General features: G+C 46.1%; 1 protein-coding gene across 4 annotated transcripts in view; it reads right to left on the bottom strand.

Moving 5' to 3' along the window:
• The window catches only part of grsm (probable aminopeptidase NPEPL1 granny smith protein), a 69,992-nt gene extending 50,081 nt beyond the window's left edge, over positions 1-19,911 (bottom strand). The window contains exons 1-5 of one of the 4 annotated variants that reach the window (XM_077646915.1): positions 19,729-19,868; positions 19,300-19,361; positions 18,773-18,923; positions 14,310-14,492; positions 4,762-5,022 (exon numbers count right to left, since the gene is read on the bottom strand). In XM_077646915.1, the coding sequence (XP_077503041.1) occupies positions 4,762-5,022; positions 14,310-14,492; positions 18,773-18,923; positions 19,300-19,355 (651 nt within the window). In that variant the 5' untranslated portion in view covers positions 19,356-19,361; positions 19,729-19,868. Of the gene's footprint in view, positions 1-4,761; positions 5,023-14,309; positions 14,493-18,772; positions 18,924-19,299; positions 19,362-19,557 lie in introns of all 4 variants that reach the window. The other 3 variants (XM_077646916.1, XM_077646917.1, XM_077646918.1) reach the window with 3 other exon arrangements.
• Between the last annotated feature and the right edge of the window lie 2,821 nt (positions 19,912-22,732).

Raw genomic sequence — 22,732 nt, 5'->3', positions numbered from 1 at the left:
TCACACAGAATGCAGGGCAAAGGTGGGTCTGACCAAAATGCACCCACACTAAGCAGCTGCAGACTGCAGGTGCCTCTGCAGGAACAATGCAACACTCTCGACTTGTGAAACAACTTTGCTACAGGGAAGTGCACAAGAATACAGTCGAACATCGATACAACCAACATGAGTGTTATGAATTACTGGTTATATCAAACTATATTTTTAACAAACGCATGTAATTTTTACTTCATATTTCTAATGCGATCGGCAATAAAGCGGTTATATCAAAGCACCCAGCGCCAAACGTTGCCCACTCTGATGGAAAGCGGCAAGCTTCGCCACACTGCACAAGTGGCAGGTGGTGGTGCGGCCAAGGTAGTTTGTGCTTTTACCTCGCACTCGCAAACAGCGGAATGGTAGATACCGCGGCAAGAAGGATCGGTACCCAGGCGGTCAACACACACTCTCATCTCTCGCACACGTTGACAGTGCAAGCAGTGGCGTGGCCGGTCGCATAGCCTTGCAGTAACCACCCTGTGCTCATGTTGACTGTCACAGAGGTGGTGAATATGGCGATTAGCCGCAAGATTGAGCGAAGTCGGCACCTTTGCGGCACTGCGGCAAACCCTTCTTAGTGGAAATGTGCGCACGCGTTGTCTGCTAGCCAGCAGTGTTTACGTGTGCACATAGGGCACACATTCCCGGCAATTGTTGTGCGTTTCATGATCTCAGTGTGTTCCTATTTACTTGATTGCCTCTTAAGAAAGAAATTTGAACATGCCATTATCCTAGGCTGCAATGGAGGCAATAATTGTCAATATCGAGTACGTCACGCTGGATCGACATCCTCCATCGGTCTTCGGCACATAATGTTATTTGCCACGTGGCATCTCAAACACAGCGACGATGACACTAGGTGCTGTACCAAAGCAAATACAACAGTTCACTGCCATCCCTACAGCTGAAAGCAGCCGTCCAGCGATTGTATATTCTTATCAGTTATGTTTGGGATCTGATAGGTATTAAGTCGGCCTGAAGACTGCTGCCAAGCAGAATACAATCTCAAAGGGCTATTTTGTGGCATCTATACACGCAATCAAGTTTTTGAATATTTTTTTTCTTGCTATGTTAATCGATTTTGAAAGGTATGAGCAACAAATGAAACACAAACAGCAAAATGAGAAGACCTTAGCTGGAGGAGGCTTCATACTATATAAACAGGGTAATTTCAATTCTAAGGCTCGAAGACTCCCATTTAGAAGTGTTAATGAACCTCGCTTGTATTTCCTCCCCAGGAGCTAATATGAATGTGTTCCTGCAGTGGCATTTCAGTTCTCTCGTCCGTGTTTAATCTGTTGCTGATAAGACATGTAAGATGTTCTGCTGTTCAACCTGAAGGCCACTGAACATCAGTCACATCACAGCAGTGAGCAAATTTTGCCCAAGAGAACTGCAAAAACATTTGATGATTCACATAACGCTCAGCATTAAATGCCACCACAAACATGACATGGTCAAACTATATGAATGTACGCTATTGTGAGCCTAGTAACATTGCTATTGTGCTAAGTGCATGCTAGTGCTCTCTACAGTGCAAGCCCATAGTTTCTGACAAGTAAAAATTGAGAAAAGAATATGAGCATCATATGCGACACGTCCACCTGTGGGGTGGAATATACTAATAGTAACACTGAATATCATACGCACTTAGCTATCTGGCTTCCTCCTTGCATGGCAGTATTTACTTGGCAGGCAGTAATAGGTTTGTGGTTTGTGGGGTTTAACGTCCCAAAGCAACTCAGGCCATGAGGGACGCCGTAGTGAAGGGCTCCGGAAATTTCGACCACCCAGGGTTCTTTTACACGCACTGACATCGCACAGCACACGGGCCTTTAGGATTTTGCCTCCATCGAAATTCGACCGCCGCAGCCGGGATCGAACCCGCGTCTTTCGGGCCAGCAGCCGAGCGCCATAACCACTGAGCCACCGCAGCGGCTACAGGTAGTAATAGATATTGACAGTCACAATAAGACAAAGATGATCCATTTCTTTTGGAACAGTGAATTAATGTGGAAGGCTTTATTTCCAGTACCTTTTTTGCATAAGACTAAAGTCACTGTCCGATAATTTTTCATGAGCACCACATTCATGAGCAGTCTTTTGCAGTGTCTTTGCAGTCACTAATTCGTAGCTTACACTTCAATGTAATAAAAATTAATTGCAGATCCTGAATTTTGGTGAGTGTGTTGTGGGGATACACGCGAATCCCCTGTCCCATAGTAACAGCCGCGCGTAATTATCACGCGATGTTATGCGCACGCCGTTCGGGAGGTTTGCGAGGGAGGGCACTCACGCCGCCCCCGTTTCCTTTCGCACCCCCGCAGGGATGCCACCGCAGAGACTTTCCCTCTTTCTGCTCTTAGCAAGGAGAGACCTCCTCTCCACAGCCTGGGAGAAGGCGAGGTAGCGCGGCTCTCCCGGGGCCCGCTGGTCTTCTGGCAAGAGCTGTGCACACGCACGGATGCAGATCTGCCACGGAGACCGCTGCCGTAATCGCCCGGCCACCACGTGTGAACTGACTGCCGCGGGCTGTGAGCGAGGAGCCATGCGAGGTGAGCGGAACCTTCCTCCCCCACCATTTTGTGTGTGTTCCACCCTTTTTGTGCAATTGCGGCGGTTGCTTTGTTGCTTGCTGCTGCTTGTATTGCTCGGGAGCAGTAAACGCTCATCCGAGTAGAATACTCGTGCTTGTCCCCTCTGGCCCGAACCCGCTGTGGTTGCGACTTACCGCACCGCAGGTTGGGGGTCACACATCTGACTGATAGGGCTGGCACGCTGGTGCTAGAGAGCGACTACTGCTTCTAGCCCTTTGAGCATTATTACAAGAATAACCCCCATAGTATGTAATACTCCCGTCACATGGCAAAATTTAGTGTCGTATTCAACAAGTGACACTTGCATTTAGTCATTCACTCAGGTTCACATGATTAGCCTCACTGACATTGGCTACAAAAGCCCTCGCCTCGTAGTGAATTCAGCCAACTCCCTCCACTCAGCTGAAACACTCTGTACACTGTACACGTGACCAGTCAGCTTTCCTGTGTGGCGAAAATTCCTGTACAATGCCGACGTGATCTTACTTTGGGGGAATAGTTCGGAGCAGTGCCTACGTCGTCTAGCCAGAGTAGCATTCTTCATCTGTGAAACACCTGCCAGGCACTAAACTGTAAGCGCTGCATTTAGTCTGCTTAATCCTCAAGGATGCTAGCGAACCAGACCGTGTCTCCCTTTTTGAGCCAGGTCAGACCCGAGTGAATGTAGAGCTAGAAAATGACAGCACAGCACCTAATATATTGCCCCATAGTTTGTCGTGTCTTTGCCCAAGGAAATGCCTATCGTGGAAGGCGGGTGGTGGCTTCGCCCTTCGCCTTACAAAAATAAAGGAAGAACACACACGTAGTACACTGCTGGAAGAAATGCATTCCGAATGGCACTTTTCTTCCCAGTATAGCACCACATTATTACAGCGACACTACACAAAGAGAAATGCACTAACTGGATGTGACAATAAATTTGCCTGTCTGACACCCATATAACTATCACTTCTGTGGTAACAGGCAGTGGTGCGCACACTGGTGAAAAGGCGAACAAAAACAAAGATGCTATTAGGAAAGCATAGCACAATAAAAATATCATGCCCGTCAGTGCGGTACAAGGCAAACACATGCAAAACCATGCGAGCAAATTACAGAGAAGGGGTTATCTGGTTGCGTGCCAGTCCTCCGTTTTAATTCAATCCGCGGTTCTCTCACATAGCGTTTGCCAATCCTAGACATTTTTGTGCAAAAATGGACCATTTTTAGCAGTATATCACTCATCTATTGAAGAGGGCACACGTCCTTCGGCAAAATACCTACTGCAAACTTGGAAGCGAACCACCGCCACGCGCGATTCCGCGAGCGCCGCTGGCTCCAGATCCACACTAGCGAAGCAACGGTGCTGCCACCTGTAGGTCGATCTCACGGCAAACAGCTTTCACACTGATGTACCAGTTTCTACACAACACACAGCTACGATGTGGGGAAGCCAACATAATGCACTCGGTTTTATTGCGGTCTTCATAACCACCACAAGGACCTCCCAAACGGCTCTAAATCTTCGAAAAAGGTCTCCCAGTTTTTCCAGTAAAGCCTGCCCGAGCAAACATCCCTACCCTGACTAAACTGCACTGCTCTAACGTGTGTTTCAGACAAAATTTTATATTACGAATTCCGTCTATACCTAACTCTTTTACAATTTTTTACCTGTTCCCTATAACAAGGTTAGACTGCAATGGCCAGAATGTGATTCACCACCACAATAGACATTGTAAAATCTGTGTCTGGAAATACTGAATTATCCACATCTGACCTATATTTGGACAACGGCACTGTCCATTTTCTAATGCTAGTGTACACAGACTGCAATGAATGTCACACATTAAAGGGAATACATGGCCTTTCATGACATGCTTGAAGCCATGCAAGTGGCACATGCACTATCATATCTTCCATTTCAAACAATCACTGAATAGAAAGCTTCCCTGCACACCATCATACAATGGTACATATAGCTCATATGTGGGTAGTTGCATTTTGTTGAGCACTGTACCATCTTCAATCCTGGAAAACACATTCAATATAAAAACTCTTACAGCTTTGCTGAGTGCACAGTTCAATTATGCACTGATCTAAATGGACTAAACTTCATTCAGCAGGCCTGATCAAGTGATACCCTTACCTTGATAAAAGCCTCGGTGTTCATGTCATGACAGGGTGTATCAACAATCTTTGCTGTCAGCTGAACACCTTCTGCAGCAGCAGAGAGGCAGCGCAGTTCTGGCTCTCCCAGATGGCGACCTCCGCCTCCTCCGTCCACAAGTAGAAACTCCACCGTAACACTGTGCGATCCTGGATTGCCACTTGACTTCCGGCTGTACACCGGAAATGCTCTAGCAACAGCACACGCACTGGCAAACACATCTTGCCATTCACATACCACCTGTAAAGAAAGATCGGCATAAAATTCAACAGACTGACCACCCATAAAATATGATGTAGGACACAGCATGTGGCCCACATTAGTTTAAAGGGCCCCTGAAATGTGCACAAGGGCGAGAAGAGCGAAAGATTGATTATACTGAATCGCCGATCATCCCCCTGCAAAAGTTTTTCGATCTAGCTTATGTAGCACCAGAGATAGTATCAGCAATTAAAAACAACCCTCTTCACCTTCTCTCACTAAACTCATACCACAGATCAAGCCAGAAAAAAAATAAAGATTACAGGCTGGGACTACACTCTGCCCATCAGCCAGCTCAGCTGTTTACTTCTCTTTGGCCCATTCAATGAAACCTCAAGTGGATGACAGACTGGCACACCACTGAAAAACACAAGCATGGTGCATTGTTAGAAGGCACCAAAGTCAGAGGGCACCAAGGCAGAAAAATCAGAAAAATATGGCCATCTGAGCTCAACTAAAGATGACAGCCAAGAAAGGAAAGCAGTAAAAAGTAAACAGTCAGATTACAACATTTCTGCTCACAGGTAACTGCATCCTTAAAACAATTCCCCCTGGTTTTTACTATAAAAGCAACTAGGAAATGGTTCAGTTTAACTGCTCAATGAATGTGCATATTTGTACAACGCAGCATTTCAAAAAGCCTACGCCAGCACCAGCACATAAGGGGGCAGAAACAAAACCAAGGTCATGCGCATGATGGCAACGGTAAAGCAAGCTTGAAATGTGATGCTGAATTCACTTTTTTTTCCTTTTTCCCACTTATGAGTATTCATTATTTGCACCACGTACAGGTTCCTCCAACATGAAAGGGAGCAATGAGTTCACAGGAAAAGACGAATTTATTGCTTATTTCTCTACTGAAGTTGAAAATTACTTTTGGATATTATACGTCGAGAGGGAAACTAGTTACAAAAAATAAAACGGTAAGCTTGTCACACATAATTATGAAGTAATCATTAACTGAATGCTCAAACCTTAGTTCCCTTTCATACTGAAGAGACCTGTACATTTTCATGCAGTTAGCAAGACCTCATGGGTCTGCCACAAGCCACAGGCTAGTGGCAGCTCCATCAGTTGCCGCGCTACATGACACAAGTGGCATCACAACAAGCACATAAGACACGGAAGGGACGACAAATCCGCTGAAATTTACATATATACACACCCTTGAATAAGTATCTTCTTCAGCAAAACTATTGATGCTACCCAAATTCACAGTAAAATACTGAAAAAAAAGCTCATTCTCCACAAAAAAAAAAAAACGATACATTCTACAACACTGCAAGGATGAGACTTAATGGGGGATGCAGCTTTCAGCAAAAATTTTTTTCTCTTAATACATTTACATGAAACTTTTTGAGCCTATTAGAAATATTATTATGACTACTCTCACAAAATTTCACTGTTATGTCTCCAGAAAATTGTTTTCTAATATATATCATTCCTCTGTATCTTGTAAAAAGTGCGGCACAAGGCTGGTTTTACATTCACTGCATTCCTACTGTCGTGCTACAGATCAAGACATTCTTAGAATTTCTTTTTTTTTTAACAAAGCACAAATTTTTGTTACGAATTTTTGTGATGCAGTGTCCATTGATATATCCGAAGTGAGAAGAAGATTTCATACAAGCAATTTAATATATACAAATTTGAAAAACAAAGGAGGCCTTGACCTGCAGCAGTATGGCCCTAGGAATGCAACAAAACAAACGGGGTCAAAATAGCTAAAACAGTCATGAAGAAATCTTCCTCACAAGATGAACATCTAGTCAGAAAACTGAAACAGAGAAAACCAGTGACTGTGCGAGCGTTTCCCCGCAATGCACAGCCGCCGTCCATGAAAATTTTTTTCCTGGTTGATATCGGCAATGAAACTTCAGGACAGCATAAAAAATGAAGCATACAAGTGGACAGAACTATTACCAAAAAATTAAGCCGTGTTCACTCTTTAAAGGAGCCAAAAGCTGAATTTTAAGCACCCAATATTTTACAGCAGAATGGGAAGGTTCTCGATTCCGCAACGATTCTGTTAGAAACACTGTAGAAGATTTTTACCAAGAATTTTTTTATCAGTGCATGCGCCCAGTTTTTTGTATCCTGATGCTGGAAACCATGATCAGCAAACGCAATGGCAATTTTATATCGGCAAAAGTGATGTACCAAAACAACATATACATCTCATCCTCTAGATAACAATTATTTTATTATGCAGTAGTACCCATTTTAGTTTCCACACCAAAGCTGTTACGGCACAGTGATGTACGCTTTGCCGACAAAAGTTTGTGGACTGTCATTGCCACTTCATATAAGAAATGCATACACTACCATCTAGCAACGAAACCTAAAAACACATTGTCAGCGATGCGAAGGGAGCATTGCTTTTCACCACAGGGTACACCGGAGAGAGCGTAAACTATAATGAAACATGACGAACACTCCTCAAAAAGAAAGAAACACTGCACCTAAACCAAATCAGTGGTATTTTGGCAAAATGTGGTCACGTGGCAGAATACAGGGTTTCACTGCAAGGTGACAATTCAATTTTTTTGATGTGATTTTCAATGCCAAATTAAAATTACAAATCCTCTGATGCTGCAAAAATGCTTAATTTCACAATATGAGGCACGATTTTTGTTTCCGCTATGCTCTATTGACACATTTCGCTCAGTGATTGGTCCCTTTAAAACTCAGTTTAAATACAAGACTAAAGAAATAGAAATAAGAAATCATATATAGTACACACACCTATGTACACTGGCTCGCTGGTACTACAGTCTTAGTGAGTAATCTGCCAGTAAGGAACTCAGCTGTTAAAGGCCAGAACACTGAACTTTAAAGAACCAGTTTTTTTCAGCCCAACCGAAAGCTTGCTGTCTAAGGTACTGTATTCCGCAATGATTTTATTGGAAACGCTGTAGCAAAAATTTTTACCGAGAATTTTTAAATCATTGCATGCGCCCGTTTTTATGACGGAGGTCATGATCAGTGATCACGATGGCAACTGCACATCGGCAAAAGTGCTGCACCAAAAACTAACGTAAATCTCACCCACCATACAGTAATAAGATATTTTTAGTATATGGAGTAGCGTCCATTTCATTTTCCATGCACAAAGCTGTAATGGCAAAGTGATTAATATTGCCACCGATAAACGGTCGAAGCACTCAAAACCAGTTTAATTAGACGTGCTGGACATGCAAGCCAGCAGAGAGCTCGAGCGAGGAAGAAGACGAAACCTCTAGACCCTCGAGTGTGCAAGGCATGGCAAGTCCTACCTAAAACAGTTCGGCCGCGGTGTGGCGCTACTGGATTGATTGGGACTGTGGCATTACTCCCCTCTCTGAAGGGCAACGACTTGGTGCCGCAACAATGAGAAGCACGAAGACGAGGGACAGCGCATGTGTCCGGCGGCTGGTGTAGACACGCCTGAAGCGCTAGCGGGCGTGGTACGGCTTCATCCGTGCGACATGGACGACTTCGGAGTTCGGCCGTCTAGAGGAGCGAACTGTTCCCTGGGGGAGAACTTCATAGTTCACCTCACTGACTTGGCGGAGTACCTCGTAGGGGCCAAAATATCGGCGCAGAAGCTTTTCGGAGCGCCCACGAATGCGGATTGGGCTCCAAACCCAGACTTGTTCGCCGGGCTGGTAACTAACAGCTCGGTGGCGGAGGTTAATAGCGGTGAGCGTCGAGGGCTTGCTGGTGCCGGATGCACTGTCGGGCGAGTTGGTGGGCGGCCTCGGCGTGACGAACGAGTTGGGCAGCACCCATAACAGATAAGGTACTACTAGTCGGAAGCAACATGGCGTCTAGCATGGTTGTGGCTTCGCGACCATGCACTAAACGAAATGGAGTGAATCGTGTCGTTTCTTTTGTAAAGCAGTGTTGTAGGCAAATGTGACGTAAGGGAGTATGGCGTCCCAGTTGCGGTGGTCTGCGTCAACATACATGGAAATCATGTTGGCAATCGTCTTGTTGAGCCGTTCGGTGAGTCTGTTTGTTTGAGGGTGGTAAGCTGTTGTTTTGCGGTGACTTGTGCCGCTCAGGCGCATAACTTCCTGCGTAAGGGCCGAGGTGAACGCCGTTCCCCTGTCAGTTACAACGATGATGGGTGCACTGTGACGAAGCACAATATTTTGAACGAAAAAGTTCGCAATTTCGTCAGCGGTGCCACGAGGGAGAGCTTTAGTTTCACGGTACCGGCTGAGGTAGTCGGTGGCGACCACAATGTAACGGTTACCCAGCGAGGACTCCGGAAATGAGCCGGGTAAGTCCATGCCGACTTGGTGGAAGGGGACTTGTGGCGGATCAATGGGCTGCAGTAGTCCAGCTGGCTTAGTCAGCGGCGTCTTGCGACGTTGGCGCTCGCGGCAAGTTCTGACGTAACGCTAGACAATTGCAGCAACCCTGGGCCAGTAGTACTTCTGGCGTATCCGCGCCAAGGTGCGGGAAAAACCCAGGTGCCCAGGGGCCCAGAAGGTGGGTCATCATGGCACGCCTGCAGAACTTCGTCGCGCAAGGCCGCAGGTACGACGAGCAGATAGGCAGCTTACGTCGGGTTGTAGTTTTTCTTATAGAGAACGCCATCGCGCAAACAGAATGACGACAGTCCACGTGAGAAGATTCGTGGGGGCGATGCAGCGCTTCCTTCAAGATACTCAATGAGAGGCCGTAGTTCACTGTCGTACCTTTGGTGTTGAGTGAGGACGGACGTGGAGATGGCACCGAGAAAAATAGAATCGTCGTCTGGATCAGCTCGGTTGTCCTCGATAGGAGCACGAGACAGACAGTCGGCATCACTGTGCTTCCTACCGGACTTATAAACGATGGTGACATCAAACTCTTGAAGGCGAAGGCTCCAGCGTGCAAGCCGCCCAGAGGGATCTTTGAGGTTCGCCAGCCAACAAAGAGAATGGTGATCACTGACGACTCTAAAAGGGCGGCCGTATAAATAAGGGCGAAATTTGGTCACTGCCCACAGAATCGCCAGGCATTCTTTTTCAGTAGTGGAATAGTTCGCCTCCGAGCGTGGCAAGGTGCGGCTTGCATATGCGATGACACGTTCGATACCATCCTGCCACTGCACAAGGACCACACCGAGGCCGATGTTGCTGGCGTCGGTGTGCAGTTCAGTGTCGGCTGACTCATCGAAGTGGCCAAGGATGGGCGTACTTTGGAGATGAGTGCGGAGGTCTTCGAAGGCCTGTTGTTGCTCCTGGCCCCAGAGGAATGGTTCGGCATCTTTCGTGAAGCGGGTGAGGGGCTCAGCGATCTGGGAGAAGTTCGGCACAAAACGCCGATAATAGGTGCATAGACCCAGAAACCAGCGCACACTGCGCTTATCGGTTGGCACGGGAAAAGCAGCGATGGCGGCTGTCTTATCGGGGTCAGGGCTGACTCCCTTAGCGCTGACGATGTGGCCGAGAAACTTCAACTCCTGGAAAGCGAAGTGACACTTTTCGGGCTTGAGGGAAAGGCCGGCCAAACGAATTGCTGCGAACACAGTGCGCAGGCGCCTAAGTGTTCTTCAAACGTAGCGGAGAAGATGACTACGTCATCCACGTACAATAGGCAGGACTGCATTTTAGATCGGCAAGCACGGTGTCCATCATCCGCTGGAAGGTAGCAGGAGCTGAGCACAGTCCGAAAGGAAGCACCCGGAATTCGTACAGACCGTCCGGTGTAAGAAAGGCGGTCTTTTCCCGGTCGCGTTCGTCCACCTCAATTTGCCAATAGCCGCTTCGTAAATCTACCGATGAGAAGTACTTGGCGTCGCGTAGCCGGTCCAGGGAGTCATCAACGCGTGGCAGAGGATAAACGTCTTTTTTGGTGACTTTGTTTAGACGTCTGTAATCAACACAGAACCGTAGGGTTTCTACTTTCTTCACCACTAGAACAACAGGCGATGCCCATGGGCTCGTCGACGGCTGTATCACGTCGTCTTGGAGCATTTCTTGAACTTGTCGGCGAATGGCATCCCGTTCCTTCGAAGACATTCGATAAGGCTGTTGGCATAACGGTCGCTGGTCTGCGTCAACTATAATGCGGTGCTTTGTGAGCGGAGTCTGCCCAACCTTGGAGGTCGAGGCAAAACAGTAGCGGAATGATTCGATATTGCTCTCAAGGCAGCGTTTCTCATTAGACGGAAGGTTCGGGTTCACGTCGGTTTTTATGGGAGTGGTTGGTGCCTCCCCTGATGCCGGGATTTCGGACTGCGCGTGCTGTCCCGCGAATTCGCTAAGTTCTTCGAGGTACGCTATAGCTGTTTTGCCAGGCAAACACTAGCGTTCAGAACCAAAATTGGTCACTAAAAGTTTGGTTCGCCCACTGTTCAATTGAATAATTCCGCGAGCTACACAGACTTGCCGACCCAGGAGCAGTGTGATGTTAGTTTCAGCGATGCCACAAGTGCTGGGGCTGTTATCATACTCTACGGTAACAAACATGCTGGCTTTTGACGGGATCAACGCGCGGTCGTCACAGACTCATAACTTAGCCCTGCGTGGCTCGGTATCGTCGTCGACAGGGCCTTGGGTGGAAAACGAAACGATTAGCTCCTGGAGGTTGATAATGGCACTGTACTCCTGAAGGAAATCCAAACCGAGTATGAGGTCTTTGGAGCACTTGGATAACACAGCAAAGCAACCAGGGAGAGTAACACCACGGATCTGGATTCGCGAAGTGCGGACACCGATCGGAGTTACCACGTGGCCACCAGCTGTCCGGATCTGCGGCCCAGACCAAGGGGTCAGAACCTTCCTCAAGTCCGTGGCTAACCGTCTGCTCATTACAGAAAAATCGGCACTGGTATCCACGAGTGCGGTAACGTCGTGGTTGTCGGCGGATACCGGAATTTCGGCGGAGACCAGTCGGTCGCAGCGCGTCGTCGAGGTCGTCATCGGTCGGAGCGTTGCGGCAAATCGTCGGGTGGAGGCTCTTGTCTCGGTCCAGTAACGGCAGCCCTACCCCCGGAAGACGCCGTCTTCAGTTTTCCCGACGTGGGGACGTACCTCTGAACTGGCCAGAGGATGACGGATGGCCAGGCGAAGAGAACCACCTTGGGGATGGCGATCGGGACTGGCGCCGCTGCGAGGTCGAAGATTGCACGTTATCAGCCAAGTACTGTTCGATATCCCATGGTCTTTCACCGTAGCGTGGTCGAGGTGCATCAGGTGAAAACCCCCTTAAACCCATTCTGCGGTAGGGGCAGTGGCGGAGGATGTGGCTGGGCTCCCCGCAGTGATAACAAAGCGGCCGATTATTTGGCGTACGCCAAACGTGCGCTTTGCTCACGGGGGGTCTGAACTCCTGCGGCACGGAGGGTACTGTTGCGATTGGCTCCTGCAGGTATGGCACAGGAGCGACAGGGGAAAAGGCTCGCATCGCTGGCCCGGGACTTCGTAGCGCCTCGCTGTACGTCATAACGGAGGGCGCCGGGTATGGGGCTGGGGTGGCTGCACAACTCGTCGATTTCTTTGAGGACCACGTCCGTTAAGGCAGCGACGCTGACCTGTGGAGCTTCAAAGCGAAGTTTCGCCAGTTCCTCGCACACAAGGCTTTTTACAAGCTCCCGAAGCTCCTCGGTGGGCAGCGACGTAGGCGTGTGCTGGGAAGCGGCTGCTACAGTAGCCTGACGTCCATAGTGGGCGCCCCGCTCCTGCAGAGAGTGCTCGATACCCGTTGCCTCCTTGGTGAAGTCGGACACTGTTCGTGGCGGGTCACGGACCAGTCCGGCAAACAGCTGCTCTTTTACGCCACGCGTTAAGTGGCGTACCCTCTGGGCTTCGGGCATAGCAGAGTCGGCCCGATTGAACAGTCGCGTCTTGTCCTCTATGAACATCGTGACGCTCTCGTTCGGCTGCTGTGATCTTGAGCGCAGGGCGATTTCAGCTTTCTCTTTTCTTTCACTGCTGGTAAATGTCGCTAGCAGCTCTCGACGAAAAGCCTCCCAGGTGGTAAAGGAAGCTTCGTGGTTCTCAAACCACGTTTTGGCAGAGTCCTGCAGCGCAAAGTAGACGTTGCGCAGCTTGTGCTCGCTGTCCCACTCATTAAAACTTGCCACTCGGTCAAAGCTGGCCAACCAGTCTTCGAAGTCCTCGAACCTGTCCCCATGGAATGGTGGCAGCGACCAAGGTGCGTGAAGGAAGAACTGCGGGGCATTCCCAGAATGCTGAGTTGTCTGGCTAGCCGCGGTGGATGTGATGGCCCTTACCGGCGCTCTCAGTTGGCCGAACTCCGGTTGTAGGCCTCACAGACGGCGGCTCGCCTTGTGGACGGGTGTTGAGTCCACGCGTGGAGAACAGGCGTCAAGAGTGTCCTCGTAGTCAGAGTACATGGGACGCTACCCGGCTGCTCCACCAAATATGTCACCGATAAATGGTCGACGCACTCAAAACCAAGTTTAATTAGACGTGCTGGGCGTGCAAGCCAGCAGGGAGCTCAAGCAAGGAAGAAGAAAAAACCTCTAGCCCCTCGAGTGCGCAAGGCATGGCAAGTCCCATCTAAAACAGTTCGGCCGCGGTGTGGTGCCACTGGATTGATTGCCAGCCAACAGGCTTTCATATCAGAAAAGGCACATTAAAACAGCAACAAACCTGCCCAGTTACAATGCTGGCAATGGCGAATACAAAAGTTCCCTGGAAAATTGGTGGATTTTATCAAGGTGTCAAGTATATAATACTTGCTAGAAGTTTTGTGTTGTGAAATAAAAGCTTTAGGAGCCATTTCAATGATTTGGTATTTACTTAAGGTCATCAAACATGGCTGCCTGTTCATTTCACTTCCGCAAGCTCTCGAATGAGCGAGAGTCTTCATGTACCCTCAAGTTCATTCAAGTGGCATTTCACTACACTTTTTCTTATTCATTTAGTATGCCTCAAACTATATCCTGTACTTGTGTATGCAGTATTTCACTGTGCTTATGTTTTCTGTTTCTTCTAGGTCACCTTTCGTGTACTACTGCCTACGTAATTACAAGAGGTCCCACAACAGTCAAGACTCTGAGACCTTTTCTATACAAACTCTCATCTCAATGTACTATCACATATATCCAATAAAGAACCTCAAGAAAAAATTGAAACAACACAAAAAGGTTACTATGGCTGATTGCATAAACCATAATTTCATGTGTAGTAGTGCGCAAGCAAAAAAGCAACCAGGTACTTCTTTGTGCAAGTATCAACACAGCATGTTTCAACATGCGTTTTCCATATGTACTTCAAGTTTTAACCTCAAGGCACAAGGTAACAGCTGCAACCAAAACTTACCACAATGTACTCATCCACTCCAGCTGTAAGGTTCTTTACCAGTTTGGTAAGAGAATGAGCGTGTGAAGGCGTGTTGTGGCGTGAACACTTTGTTGGCAATGCAGCCACAATGGCCAGGTTCAAGTACAAGAAGCAGTTGTCAGTAGGTGATGGATGCAGTGAGAGCACAGCTGCTTTGAACATCTAAAATAAAAAAATGGGCAAGTGATATTCCATGCCAAGTGCTCCACATGATAACAGATGCAATGTCAGCAAAAACAAAAGCGACCGTAACAGAATAGCACTAATCCCTTCGAATAAAACTGAAAATGAAGGAGTGAGTGACAGACTGAATTCCTGAAGGGCATTAAATGCGCCTAGCTTGTTACCACTTTTAGGAAGACAACTGCTTCAAATCAGTATTGCTTGTCCACAACATTCTGCATGATTTAAAAATGCTTTCCTTAAGCTCAAATTGTATAGTTCATTTCACAAAAAGAGCTTTAATTTCACAAGAAGAAAAATATTGAACATCTGAGGGGCTTTCAACTACCCATAAATGTTCCTGCCTGTGACACATCCATTTAACAACCCTGTGCAATGGTGAATTGAATATTTTTGCATTCAAAACATGCAAGCAAGACTTAACACTTAAAAAAAACCTTCTAAATAATATGATGCTACACATTTTCGCAGCATTATAAAAGCTTACAATACTTAGTCTTCAGTGAAAAAATATAAACAGGATCAGGAAAGGCTAAAATTTTTAAGCAATTAAAAGGTTAGCCACTGCAGCATGACATAGATGCCAAGACAGAATACACACAGACACTGAATGTGTGCCTCTGTGTGACCCTTTACATAGCTCCATGGCATTAATAATCTCAGTATAACACAAAACAGAACTGGCAAAATGTTGATTACAAAGAGCTATTTGTCTCCAATACTTTATGCTGATATTTGCAATGCTCCTGCCAGTACGAAGGCTAAGATGTCATGCTGCAGAGAATTTTTTCCAGGACTTATGTAATATTTAATTTAACGGCCTCAAATTTCGTTCACACAATGGACAGAGATATGAAACTCAAAATGAGAACAGTCATAACAGACAGCTCATGGCAGGTTGAGTGTGATTACCCCAGAGGCCTAGATCCCAAGCTAAATGAAGCAGCAAGCTGAAAGGACACCCAGCTCATTCTCACGCTTGTCCCCCCTATACATTCGTTTCCCAACAGAACAAGTGCATTTTCTTAGTACAATTTGCAGCAGTGCAAATTTAAGTGTCTTAATGCTGTTCCCATGCATGAATATAGGCACTCTTCCAAGCTCCCCGCTGATCACCGTGACTGAACTGGGTTTTGAAGCATCTCACGGCCAAAAAAAAATTTAATTAGCTGTTCCAATAATTTCCTGAACCCCCCAAGAAATCCAGTGGTTTCAAATTCCAAAATTAAAACAATGAAAACAGGAGTAAGGTGTGCAACTTAGCACCTACTAAACTTTTCTAATCTTTAAGAAATCATCACTAAATGTCTGATATTTTACAATGATGACTGTTGCCAAAGCGGCGTTTAGTATCACTGACTTTCTGTTTCATTCTAAGAGTTTCCCAAAGCAAATAAAGCAAATTGAATGTTATGACCAAAAGGTGTATAGTTCTACTTCAAAGCCAAACACATATAGGGCATCCAGGCCAATAGGAAAGATTTATTTCTTTTTCTCATGGATAGGCTTAGGCAACATGCGCAACCATGACCATCTCACCTTGACCATCTCAATGCCACGGAGCCATCTATAAATTTTACCGCGGAAGAGGAAATGAATGGCAGCATCCCGTTTTTGGACATCAACGTCAAGCGTGCCGCGTGCCGCTTAAGTTTCAGCGTGTTCCGAAAGCCGACGCATTCCGGACGATATCTGGACTTTGAATCGTCCCACCCGTTGGCTCACAAGCGATCAGTTATCTCGTCACTACTGAACCGTGCAAGAAATGTCTGCGCAGACCCGGAAAGCTTCAGCAACGAACTCAAGGTGATAAAAAGGGACCTCGAGCGTAACGGTTACCCCAGGAACCTTGTGAACAATATGTCTAAAAACTTGCAACTCACGAGGGGACAACGAGATGGAAGCGCAAAAACCATGAAGCGTGCTGCAGTTCCTTATGTACCTGGAGTCAGTGAAACCCTTTCCCGAATCTTCAGGAAGCACAGAGTGCACATCGCCCACGTGCCAACAAGCAAGCTACGTGCCGAACTTGTGAACATAAAGGGCCCCCTGCCACGCGCCAAATTTCCTGGTGTGGTTTACAAAGTTCCCTGCAATGACTGCACATCCGTCTATATCGGCGAAACCGGGAACTTCCAGCGATGAATGAAAGACCATCAAGGCGACGTAAGGAACTATCACGCATCAAAGAACGCTATCGCAGAGCACGTGCAGACCACTGGCCATGAGATAGCCTGGGACGAGGCGGAGATTGTAGCCACAGAAAAATAATTTGAAAAGACTGCATCTAGAATCATTAGTCATCCAGACGACGAAAGATACATTGAACCGGAATCAAGGCTCTCTTCACATATCTATGCAAAAAGATTAGGAATAATCCTGAAGACTATATAATCCCGCCTTCTTCTTTGACAGTCCTATTGTGAACAAGGGTCCCGTACGGGACCCGAAACGTCATTTTCTTTTGTTTTTGACTTGGTCCGTGACCCAAACTTCACCGTTATTATGCTTCATCCTGACCAGACGGTATTCCGTCGAACGTTAGACAACCACGACCAGACACCACTTTTGAGACCCTCTTACAAGACAAATTACAGGCAACAAGAAAACAAACTTATGACTGAGTGGTGCTGTCTATAAGGAAAATTCCAACCTATGTTCTGAACAAACCCAAGTTGGTCAAGTTTTGAAACAGCCAAGACAACACCCAAATTCCTGAGGACACCCTCAAATAGTGCAAAAACCTCTTCCCAAATTCGATTATTTGGGTACATTTTGAGTGTATTGCAATCCCTCCACAAGGGTATCCTCAGTTTATACACTGTTGGCCGCCGTAAGGATGAAAATTTTGCAAATATCCTACAAACGACGAATTGCAAGACAATATTATGGCCCTGGACTGAAATCAGGACAGCTTGATCTCACGCATGTGGCTCGTTCACAACAGCAGATTTAATTAAAATAAATTTTTGCACAATAGTGACATTAATAAAAAAAACATTCTGACACAAGAAATATTAAGTAAAAGATATATCACAAAATATATTCCCTGAGAAACCGTCCCTTGCATACTTCAGGTTTCTGATGTGGTCAGACTCAGATTTTTGGAGCATAGCAAATGTACTCATGGATGGCACAGTAATTTTAGCATTGCGGTGGCAAAATTAAGTCCATGGAACACTACAATTATCACTGTCTAAACTGCCTGTGTGAAATATGACAAACAACCAGTGGTCGCCAAAAAAGGTGGTGCATCAGTTGCAAACAAGCTTGCCAAGCGTGGCCAAGTTTTGAAAAATTTGTTTTGGGCAAAATCCAGCACAAACGAAGCAAAAATAAAGCTGTCACACCCTTCCCATTAATTCTGCCCAAATAAGCAAATAACACAAATTCTCTGCACAAAATCGTTACCTTCTCAGGCCTTCATGGGGCATTTTTTAGGATATTCTGAGGACGTGCTGAGGTCATATATTAGGACTAGGTGGGCACTTGAGGATCAATAAAAGGTGTCATCAGGATGAGGCAAGATCCTCAAAAGTACATCCCCTCAACATCCTGCAAATGTAGTGCCGTCTGGGGGTTCATCATCCAAGGTAACCAATTACTAAAATATGTTGGCTACAGTAAATGGAAATGATTTTAGAGCGCATTTATATATACACACACAGGCAATAAGGAAGTCATAAGCAGAACTCCCAAGCTACTTCTGAACACAGTGCACAAAAATTAGTGCAATTCGCTGATGGAGAACAAGAATAGCATAAGGAAAAATGCATATACTAGTCACCAGAAAATAGTTCCTCGCATTCACCTCGTAATTATTACTCATCTAAACAATTAATCACACTCTGAACCTCAACAGTGGCAATCACCCCCCATGTCTCTGTACACTGCTTTTATGAACACTGTGTTTAAACATATTTCATCACTGTTGATTACTGCAGATATTCAACTGTGAACAAAGATCCAATACAAGGCCGAAACACCAATTCTCTTTCTAGTGGTTGGAGTCCATTTTTCAAATTTTAAATATGACTGAGCTCACTAGTAGAGTTTTCGTACACTACTCAGCTTTAAATATGGCACACTTCTGGCTAAGATACCAATTGCTTAACATGCTCATAAGCTCATGAGCTAAGAAGCCAGTCAGAAATACACAAATTTACAGGTAAAGAATGGCATGAAATATGTACTACTTCAACCCTCGGAAAAATTGTTTGCTTCCTTTCCAAAGCAAATTGTCAATAGTGTGCACTTACCTCCTCCCCAACACGAGGCTCAAGCTTGCATTTGACATCCTCAAATGTGATTTTAGCAAGGTTTTTTGGTTGCCCAATGATTAGAACAGGATGATGGAGAGGATCACTTGGGGTAAGATGTCCATTGAACTTGATAACGGTGCAGCACATACTGAAAATATAGAACGGTGAGAAAAATGTATGAAAAAATTGCATTCAAAGAGGCAACATCGTCAACAGTTTCGTGCAGACAAATTCATGGAACTTGCATCGTTAGCAATATAATAGCAGATGCTATTACCGAGCTACTCCTAACTTCTACAGCACTACTCGGGAGACACGCAGTTACCGGCATTAAATATCGCGGTTCAATGGCTACACGATCCAAGCACAGCCATTGTTTTCAACAGTAGATGACGCAGAATCGTAGCCGCTACACTAGAGAAGTGGCGTGAATTCTAGCCCGATTTTTAAGATCGAACCCCGGGTTAGTTCGATTAGCAGTTTCGACACACTTCACGGAGAAAAAGTGAAAATTAAAATATTACGCAAGGTTCCGAAGGCGGCATCCATTTCCCGAGGCTCTTTTCGACTTGTGTTCCATTTACCACTGCGTCAAACAAATAATGCAATCTCTATAATGCGACGTAGGAAACGCAGGAACAAAAGAACTCGCTTCACGAGAGCTCGAGCACAGCTCAAGAGCTTCACGGGCATCACGCACACGACGATTATTAGTTCGCAACCAAAGGCACATTAACAGTCAGGTAGTTCGAGCTCAATTGACATAAACTGTTTGTGCATACCATTTGGTGTATAATCAGCGCAGCTTTTTTTTTATCCAGAAGTAAAAGTTGCGAGAAAAAAAAAAGGAAATATAGAAACAGGTACTGACGCACAGATGAAGACGAAAAGGCACGCCCATTAGTGCGTTCAATTACAGCATGCGAATACCTCCATTTAAACGGTGCACTCACTTTCCTCTCCTGAATACTATTACACCACAGGTCAGCGCTGACTTGGCATGCCCCAATACGCGCCCGGTACAGCACCAACACCACTCAGTAGCTCTAAAACAAATCCAGACAAAACAAAAAAAGAAACAATGCACTTGACCAGCTCCTCCTCCACAGGTAGATGAGTAGGTATGCCGACCGGCATGGGATAAAGCGTAGTTCTGCGCGCCTCCGCCTCATGACAACTAATCTGGCGCTGCTGTTCTCCGCCCGGCGCTCTGGTGCGGATCGTCTGCTGCTCGCCGCGGTTTTATTTGGCTTTTCGTTAACCTGCATTTTGGCTCACAACGTTAGTTTTTTGTGTTGACTAGGCACTACCGCTGAAGCAGATATTCACTATTTATAAATGAAACGCTAAAGTTAAGAGAAAGCAGCTGCTTTATTTTCTGTTTCCGTCAGCTCAAGCGCAGTGCAGTTCGCAACAGACCTAGGGCTTTATGGTAAAAATGAAAAAAAAAAGAAGCTTAAACCCGTCGAGGAAGAGGCCTAAATTTTCATTCTTTTGGGTGTGGTGTCCCAGATTGTTCAGAAAATGCGAGTTGTCCGCCATCTGGCTAAGCAGGTACTGCACTCCGCCTTAATGTGTGTGAATGCAACTTCGAGCAGATCGAACGCACGGGACTACACATTTGTTATTGAAGGCAATGCTCTTAGGCAATCAAAATCGTTTTCTACGTGGAATGCTATGTAGCGCAGACGCTATAGGAAGTGCCAGCGTTTTTTTTTTTTTGGGGGGGGGGGGGGGGGGGCCGGCACTCCCGTTCTCGCTGCGGCCGCGGTCACATGCCAGCCTGCAGCTGTGTAAATTAAAGCCTCCTCCCAACTGCTAGCTGCTGCAAATGAACACCTTCGCGACTGCTTGCACGGTCGCTCGCTCGGCTAGAGTGACAAAGCATATATAGGCGAGTTTGCATGACCACTTGGCTATTTCCCGCGGTGAGGGGTTTCCCAATGAATTGAAATTTGGGGGGAGGGCTGAGGGGTGTTGAAGGTAGAGGTGAAGCTTATTTTGTGTCGTTGATGTGTCGCGTAACGTTTAACTATGACACTCATGAGAAAGATGACAAAATTTCTCCGCCGCTTGCAAAAAAAGAAATTTGTTACGAATTAGGGGGTGCCTTAATTCAGGAAGACAAAGGAGGGGGGGATCATGCACTGCCCGCGGTTCAAAGCTAGGTGTCATATGAGATCAGATGTGAGCAGTATGTAAGACCAGATGAAAATTGCGCCAGCAAGCTTCAGTCTATCGCAAGCCCTCATTTCATTCATGGCAACTATATAATAAGCTAGGCCCCCCTCCTTGAAAAAAAAAAAACGGCACGCTAGCGTGAGGATTGGATTGCAAAACATTTTCGTCAGAAGTCAAAATGCAGATGATCCGCGTTAGGTGGCTATCATGCAGTCCACTGCTTACAGCGACCTGTAGCCCATTCAATGGCCCGAGTTTGAACGACCAGGTCTGAGCATGCCCAACACGTCCTCCCATATTGTTCGAGAGTAGGAACTTGTGTTAGAGATTCCGGTGGCGGCTCCTCTTTACAGTTCCACAATATGTGATCGTAAGGGGCTATTTTGCCGCGTAGTGTACGTACATTCCGTGCCGTAATCACCGGGATAGAATTTTGATAGTAAGTAAGGATTCATTAAGGATCGCGTCTGGAGTCGCCTTACTATTAACTACTATTAACTATTACTATTAACTAGAGGGAAAGCTGGCGCCCCGCCTGTGGTAGTTTGCATGGAGCTGCCTCGAGGCCACCTGTACCAACGTTACTAGACTGACCTGTACCACCATGGGCGCTCTAAGCATCATGGGGCGGAGAGCTACCGACTGCAGAAGTACAACTTTAGGCCAAAACATAATGAAGAAACAAACGCTGTTTGATAATCAAGAATGTCCTATCATTCAATAACCTGTCTATAAATCGCTACAAACGAGCAGAAAAGCATGTAAATGCAAATTTTGCTCAAAATAAGTGATGACTTGCTCTCCTATTGGCCAAGCATTGCAGACCACAAAAGCCAATATTTCGTGCTTAACAGGCGCACTTTTAAAAAGATATATGTTTTTGAAAAAAAAAAATGTTGTCGCTTCAACAATTTAAAAGGTTTTTTTCACAGCATTTCGGAAAACAAAAACCTTTTATTGGCGTCGTGTGCTGTTGCGTTCTCGGTACTATGGCTTTTGCGCACTACTTTTAAGCCGAAGTCGTCTGCGAGCGGAGCGCGCCGTGGTTACGGAATGGACCGTCTCTGTAACGCCACTCTGTGTTCCTGAATAAAAACCTACTGTCCTGCACCAAGTAGCTCATCGCCCCATGATGCTTTGCGCGCCCACGGAGGTACAGGTGCAGCGCCGCCAGCTTTCCCTCTAGTTAATAGTAATGAAACTCTATGGTTCCCAGGGCTTTACGTCACCACATATAGCACTAGCGATGGGCCTCTATCTCGATTACAATATATTTTAAGCGCTTTTTGCGTCCAATATTTCGCCGCGGGTGACCTTACATACAAAGGAAGCCCATAACAAGCTTACTATAGCCTCAAAATTTGATGTACCGACCCCTTTAACCAGACACACCAAGAGACCGTCGAGCAAAAAATTATAAACTAGCTTGAGGAAACGTAGCTCTGAGACGCGCTATAGTACACGCGTCCATACGCGTACGTCATTATTTCACTACAAGTGCTGATAAACACTCCTATATGCCCACGATTTACTTTACTTTGTTCGTTTATTCATTCACTTCAGTATATTGAATTTAAATATAAGTTCATAATTATATCGATCACTAATTCCAATTCGTCAGGTCCCTGTTCATCGTGTGAATGCACTAAGCTAGCATGCATTTCACTAAAATACACGGAATACGGTTACAAGAAAACTAGAAAAAAAAAATGCCGTCATAAGGCGTTTGAACTTGTACTCGGGGCAGAGCTTTACAGCACACAGTATAGTACACCT

The sequence above is a fragment of the Amblyomma americanum genome, chromosome 1, assembly GCF_052857255.1.
Source record: "Amblyomma americanum isolate KBUSLIRL-KWMA chromosome 1, ASM5285725v1, whole genome shotgun sequence".
In the NCBI taxonomy this organism is placed as follows: Eukaryota; Metazoa; Arthropoda; class Arachnida; order Ixodida; family Ixodidae; genus Amblyomma; species Amblyomma americanum.
The sequence above is the reverse complement of the archived record's forward strand: the minus strand, read 5'-3'. Positions and strand labels throughout refer to the sequence as shown.